Source organism: Mastomys coucha, unplaced genomic scaffold, assembly GCF_008632895.1.
Source record: "Mastomys coucha isolate ucsf_1 unplaced genomic scaffold, UCSF_Mcou_1 pScaffold3, whole genome shotgun sequence".
NCBI lineage: Eukaryota > Metazoa > Chordata > Mammalia > Rodentia > Muridae > Mastomys > Mastomys coucha.
The window spans coordinates 40617278-40624434 of NW_022196909.1; the positions used below are offsets into that span (position 1 = coordinate 40617278).

The window sequence follows — 7157 nt, forward strand, 5'->3', positions numbered from 1 at the left end:
GGTTTACACGGGGGTGGGGGGTCATGAGCTGCTGCATCTTAGAACCCAAGAACAGGTCAAAGGTGAGCAGGTCAAAGGTCATGCCGAAAGCTGCGAAGGCAACCTCACTGCAGGGGTGAGGGGAGTGAAGCAGTGAAGGGCAGATGATGGACTCCAGGGCTGTGGTCCAGCGCGCCCCTCCCCAGCCCATGCGCCCTTGGACTAATGGCCTATTTAGAGGGCTCAGCAGAGTGGAGGCGGCGGGCAGGCGTGCTTGTGGTATATGTGCAGCCTCAGAGAGAAGACATTAAACACTCCACTATTGCCGGGCGGTGGTGGCGCACGCCTTTATTACCAGCACTTGGGAGGCAGAGGCAGGCGGATTTCTGAGTTCAAGGCCAGCCTGGTCTACAGAGTGAATTCCAGGACAGCCATGGCTACACACAGGGAAACCCTGTCTCGAAAAACCAAAACCAAACCAAACCAAAACAAACAAAAAAACCCAGCAGCAGCAACAACAACAACAAACCACACCACTATTTAAGTGGAGTCTGTAAGCTGTCTGGAGATAGGCAGCCTTTGGCAGAGTCCTTTTGTTCCCACCTTGCTCGGACTATCACGAGTGACTTTTGAGCTGTAACAAGTGGGACACACACACACACACACACCTTTTTCCTCTGGTTTTTATCCAGCCTGCTCATTTTTAACAGGCTGAAAAGCGTCTCATCTCTCAGAGCTGTTTTACTTTTTAACTCCCAGATACTGTAAGGTGGAGCACTTTTCGGTTCATCTGGTCTCCTTTTTTATTACTGGCTTACGATGCTTACTTTATTTCTTTCCAGAACTTCCTTTTGGCCACTGGTGTGTGAGACTGGCTGTGGCATGAGGGCGAGTCTGTTCTTTCAGGCTGAGAGCCAGCCTCTGTGTGATTGGTGCGCGTACGTGCGTGTGTGTGTGGGGGGGGGGGGGGGGGGGGGGGGGGGGGGGGGGGGGGGGGGGGGGGGGGGGGGACAATGAGGCTGGAGGAGTGCGCATGTGCAGAAGTATGGCGAGCAGCTGGAGGAGAATCTGTTGTTTTGCTTTAGCGCTTTCGCTAGGATTTCCAACTCTGACTCCCTGACGCTAGGCTAGAAAGGCCCAGAAATCCTCTTGTCTGCTCACCCTACCATGCTGTGGCCACACAGCCACACTTGCCTTTTTACAACTTTTATTTGTTTGTTTGTTTGTTTGTTTTTCGAGACAGGGTTTCTCTGTGCAGCCCTGGCTGTCCTGCAACTCACTCTGTAGACCAGGCTGGCCTCGAACTCAAAAATCTGCCTGCCTCTGCCTCCCAAATGCTGGGATTAAAGGCGTGCATCACCACCTCCCGGCACAACTTTTATTTTTATGTTTTGGAAAATCATATATGAATACTGTATCTCCCATTCTTTCCTCTCTGTGCCCCCTGCCATGCCTTCTCAAGTTCATAACCCCTTATTTTTAAATTATAATTTTTACCTGTATGCACATGTAAATTTATAAACACGAGAGTGTCGCTCATCTGCAGATGCCTTTAAGACTGACGGAATAGAAGCGGATAACCTGTTAGTGGGTTTGCAGAAGATTGATTCTCCCTGTCTCAGCACCCGTTAATCGCTTGCGTAGCTCTTCATCTAGGGATGAGACTTTGATCTTTGAAACTAAGAAGTCAAACGAAACCGAGAAATGAGATACTCTTTCAGCCTATCAGATGAACAAAACTTTTAAAGTCTTAAAGCATCAAGTAGTGGCTGGAGAAGGATTAGGAAATAAACTTGTCTCATTTCCCACATCCACATGGGCATGCCAACTGTTGGTGTCGTCGAACAGGGCCTTGTTTAGGTGACCAAACTCTTGAGATTTCCCGGGCTCAGCTTCCTTCCCATATATAGAAGACACTATTTTATAGAAGACCTTCAAGTCTTTCAGCTCTTGCAATCTTTCTGCCAGCTTCTTCTGCGACATTCCTTGTAGGTTTCGGGGCTACTCAGAGATAGATCAGTTGGGGCTAGGCACTCTACTTACTGGAAGGAGCTATGCCAGCTGCCAAGGGTGTGGGAGTGAGTAGTCAATACTCCTGCCTAACTATAATGTGTGTGACCAGAATGTCAAGATAACCCCAAAGTGCAGGAGTGACACTTGTATCTTGGGTGTAACCAACAGACACCTAGTAGGACTTAGGGCCCTCTCAATAGGAGAGGCAGTAATGGAAACGTAGCCCACGGCCTGAATCCTAGAGAACTCATCACTGCCGCTGCCTCAAAGCAGTATCATTTCTAACTGCGTTCTAAATACTCATCCTTAGACCCACAGACAAGTGTAGCTCTCACAACTCATCAATGAAACCTCTTTAAGAGGCAGATGGAAACCATTATAGAAAGCTACAACGGTGGTGATGTGTCTTTTTTTTTTTAAAAAGATTTATTTAATTACTATATCTACATACACTGTTGCTATCTTCAGACACACCAGAAGAAGGCATCAGATCTCATTACAGATGGTTGTGAGCCACCATGTGGTTGCTGGGATTTGAATTCAGGACCTGTGGAAGAGCAGTCAGTGCTCTTAACCGCTGAGCCATCTCTCCAGCCCCCGGTGATGTGTCTTTTATTAATATTATACTCTTTCACTGGCTAAGGTTAACTTCCAGATAGATCTTAATTCATGAAAAAACTGAGTCTGGCCAGGCAGTGGTGGCTCACGCCTTTAATCCCAGCACTTGGGAGGCAGAGGCAGGCGGATTTCTGAGTTTGAGGCCAGTCTGGTCTACAGAGTGAGTTCCAGGACAGCCAGGGCTATACAGAGAAACCCTGTCTCGAAAAACCAAAACAACAACAACAACAACAAAAACCCCCAAAAAACAAAAAATGAAAAAACTGAGTCTGTTTCAAGGGAACAGGTGTTTACATGCCAAAATAAAATAAAACATAGTTAAGTAGATGTTTTAGTAGATTTTAAATACGACTTTAATGTTAAGATTTTGTACCACCTAGGACATTAAGGGAGAATGCCATAAGTTCTGAAGGTGGTGGGCACCACCATGCAGGAAGAGCCACAGTGGGCTAGTGAGCTCCCTGGAGACAGCACATGGTCCCACTTGGCTGCTACGGGTGTGTTCTGGTGAGGCCTGACCCTAGAGACTTCATCTCAGGATTGCTTCTTGCTTCTGATGTGCCTTCTCATGTTTGTCATCACCATTGTCTTAGTTAGGGTTTTACTGCTATGAACAGACCCCATGACCAAGGCAACTTTTATAAAGGATGTTCATTTAGGGCTGGCGTATAGCTTCAGAAGTTCAGCCCATTATCATCAAGGTGGGGGCATGGCAGCATCCAGGCAGGCATGGTGCAGGAGGAGCTGAGAGTTCTACATCTTCATCTGAAGGCTACAAGCAGAACACTGGCTTCCAGGCAGCTAGGATGAGGGTCTTAAAGCCACACCCACAGGGACACACCCACTCCAACAAGGCCACACCCACTCTAACGAGGTCACGCCTTCTAATCCTGCCTCTCCCTAGGCTAAGCACATACAAACCAGCACAGCCACACTCCTCATTCATTTGGCGTGGTGTGAGTGGACACTGGGAGGCCCTCACTGCCTACAGCCTGCTGTGATCACTTCCTGGGTGAGGGCCCACTCTGTTGGGCAAGTGTCTAGCAGATCAACACAAAGATGAAAGTTCTTTGTCTAGATGAATTAATGATGTTATGGAACTTCTGACTTGATTTAAGTAAGTAGTTTTGGGAAGTAAGCTTGATTTAAATAGTTTTGGGAGAGTTTAGGGTAGTTGATAGAAAGTATAAAGTTAGGAAGTTAGGACAGGTGGTAGAAAGTTTTAAGTTAGAGTCAAGAATGAAGTTTGCCTCTTCCTGATAGTACGACTTGAGTTAGAGAAAGGAGTGCAGTGAACGTTCAGGCATTACAAGGATGTAATTGTAGAGGCAGGAAGAATAGGCTTGGGCCAAGTTAAAATGAAGGAAGAAAGCATGAACCCTAAGTCAAGCCTGAGTTCCTTGATCTTGTGATCTAGGGATAAGTTAACAGGCTTTTGATGTGTACCAGGTTATAATAAAGAGCAAATAATTCTATTATGAGTCCAAGAACAGAAAACAGATGGTTAGCCAGCCTTGCCAATCAGAACTTCAAAAAATAAGATGTGGGGGCTGGAGAGATGGCTCTGCGGTTAAGAGCCTTGACTGCTCTTCCGAAGGTCCTGAGTTCAAATCCCAGCAACCACGTGGTGGCTCCCAACCATCCTTAATGAGATCTGACGCCCTCTTCTGGAGAGTCTGAAGACAGCTACCGTGTACTTACATATAATAAATAAATAAACCTTAAAAAAAAAATAAGATGTGAGGCAGATGACCTGCTTCTTGGTAAGTACAGTTTGTTGTTAATCAAGCACAGGGAGAAACTTGCTGCTACAGACTTGGCCTGCTTAATCTTTGTTAATATGTGACTAAAAAGTGACCTCCTTGAGGTCACAACGAGCTTGTGGAGAGAAAGATAAGTGAGAATTGTTAAGTTACACATAAGTTTCATGTAAGAAATACGCAATCGCTATCCTGTTGTGATTTCCTTTTGTCTAATGATTTTAGTCTGTTTTTGAAGAATATGTTTTTGTGCTGACTGTCTTTGGAAGATGTGTAACTTGTGGCTATGAGGTAATTTTCTTCCTAATAGAAAAAATTTTGTCTTAAGGGGTATAAGAAGGGGTTAAGAGAAGGAATAAATCGCTGGAGCTTGCCTTTTGCTTCAGGCATTCTGTATGTGTGTGTGTGTGTGTATGTATGTGTGCTTGTGTGTGTGAGTGTGTATGTGTGTGTATGTGAGTGTGTGTGAGAGTGTGAGTGTGTGCACGAGTGTGTGAGAGTGTGTGAGTATGTGAGTGTGTGCATGAGTGTGTGTAAGAGTGTGTGTGTATGTGAGTGTGTGTAAGAGTATGTGTGAGTGTGTGTGTGAGTGTGTGTGTGTAAGTGTATGTGTGAGTGTGTGAGTGTGCATGGGAGTGTATGGGAGTGTGTGTGTGTATGAGTGTGTGTGTGAGTATGTGTGTGTGTTTGACTCTTTTCCTTTCTTGTCTCTAATAACTGGCTGCCAGAGCCAGCAGCATCTGGCCTGACTCTCAGTGCTGACCTCCATCAACTGCCTGCCGCGGTTTACCCTGTGATGCCAAAGCTGGCCTTTGACATGGAGGAAAGTTTAACTAAGATGTATAACATCTTGTTGGCATCGAAGGGAAAAGAATGCGAATTTATTTTTTAAACCAAGATTCTTTAGATAATTTATGTTGGAATTTCAGTTAGAAACTAAAAACCAAACCATTTTTAGTTTGTATGGATAAAAATTCCAGGCCTTCAGGTATGGCTGGATCCAGGGTTATGAATGGACCAGGTAGACAAATGATCTCCCGGATGTTGCACTAACAAGAACCCAGAGGAAGTGACACTTCTGACATCTTCAGCAGAATCCTCTATTCAGCTTATTCTCTCTGGTCCAGCAAGGAGCTTGCTTGTGTGTATTCCTCACTTACTGGTTGCTGACCAAGGAGACAGGGAATGTCAGCTAAGCCAGGGCCCTCCAGAAGACTGGGAAAGGGGACGATTTGACTCATGCTACTTAAAGCACACATAGCTCTGAAAGAAGGGTTCTACAACCAGATAAAGGAGGTGGGGTTTCCTTCGGAAGAGCAGTCGGTGCTCTTAACCCGGCTGAGCCATCTTACCAGCCCAAGAGGTGGGGTTTCTGAGCACACAATCCTGTGTCCACCGAATTTCTTCTCGATGGAAGTGCTAGTCTTTTCTCGCATCCCTAACGCGTTAACGCGTTGATCGTACCCTACTCTTACATTTTACAGTGGGAGACAGACGGTCACGCTGGGTCTTACTTCCAATGTTGGGTCTTCGGTTGTGTTGTCTATGATACTCATCAAGGAACTGATGAAGACGTTTTTAGTGTTTTGTTTTCGTTTTTGTTTCCAAAGCCTTTTACGAAGTGGGAGGGTATCAGAAGCTGGTGAATAGGTACCCAGAAGCCATCCCAAGTCAGATCCAGCAGGGGAACTGGACTGCCAAGCCCGAGTGCTACAAGCCTCGTCAGGATGCCTTCCATATCTTCCGACCTGTCTCTGGAGACATCCCCTGGCCCGGACTCGTCTTAGGTGCCACTACTGTCTCTCTGTTCTACGCGTGTGCTGATCAGGTAATTAAACGCATGATTACGGAAGTGACTGTCCTTTCTTGTCCCTGCATATGTAGGCCACCTCGGCTGGTCGGCTTGCTCACGGCTTGCCTCCTAATCTGCAGTTGTTGCCTCAATAACATTGTAAGAAATGCCTTCCTCCCCCCCCCCAGTGGATATACACAGTGAACTTCATTCTTGTTTAAGTATCTCCCATACTGTAGCCTTGATAATATGCTTCTGAAGTACCTTCCATCTTTTGATTCGGAGGCCTTAGCTTTGTATGAAACTTCTATGCGTGTTTCTGTTTTATAAATTTCTGATGTCTTTTATGCTGTTAAAAAGGTTTTTTTGGAGAATTTCATACATGAGTACTGTATTTACATAATTTATACCCCTCCTTCTCTTCTCTTCCCACTCCTCCTATGTCCCCTTCAGTTCATGACCTTTTAAAAATATTTTTAAAAATATTATCATTACATATACGTGTGTATAAATACATACATCCATATATATACATACATATATATATATATATATATATATATATATATATATATATATATATATATATATATATATATATATATAGCCTGTTGATTCCAGTGTTGCTCACAGGTGTGTGTTCAGGGTTGACCACTTGTGTTTAGCCCCTATGGGGGCGGGGCTGGGACTGAAGAAGAGTGATTCTCCTTTTCTCAGTAGCAGTTGATTGCTTATAAACCTTTATCTAGGGGTGGGTGTTGTGAAATTTCCCCCATGTACAGTGGCATGTCAGCTGGTGGTATCATTTTCCAGGCTTTATTTAAGCATCTATCTATCTATCTATCTATACATCTATATCTATATCTATATCTATACATATATATAGATCTATCTATCTATCTATCTATCTATCTATCTATCTATCTATTTTTTTGAGACAGGGTTTCTCTGTGTAGCCCTGGCTGCCCTGGAACTCACTCTATAGACCAGGCTGG

General features: G+C 44.9%; 1 protein-coding gene across 3 annotated transcripts in view; it reads left to right on the forward strand.

Moving 5' to 3' along the window:
- LOC116075205 (sodium/glucose cotransporter 1-like) overlaps positions 1-7157 on the forward strand; it is a 48477-nt gene that overhangs the window by 18420 nt on the left and 22900 nt on the right. For all 3 annotated transcript variants that reach the window (XM_031348236.1, XM_031348238.1, XM_031348237.1), the window contains one exon: positions 5981-6198. In XM_031348236.1, coding sequence (XP_031204096.1) covers positions 5981-6198 — 218 coding nt within the window. The remainder of the gene's footprint in view (positions 1-5980; positions 6199-7157) is intronic.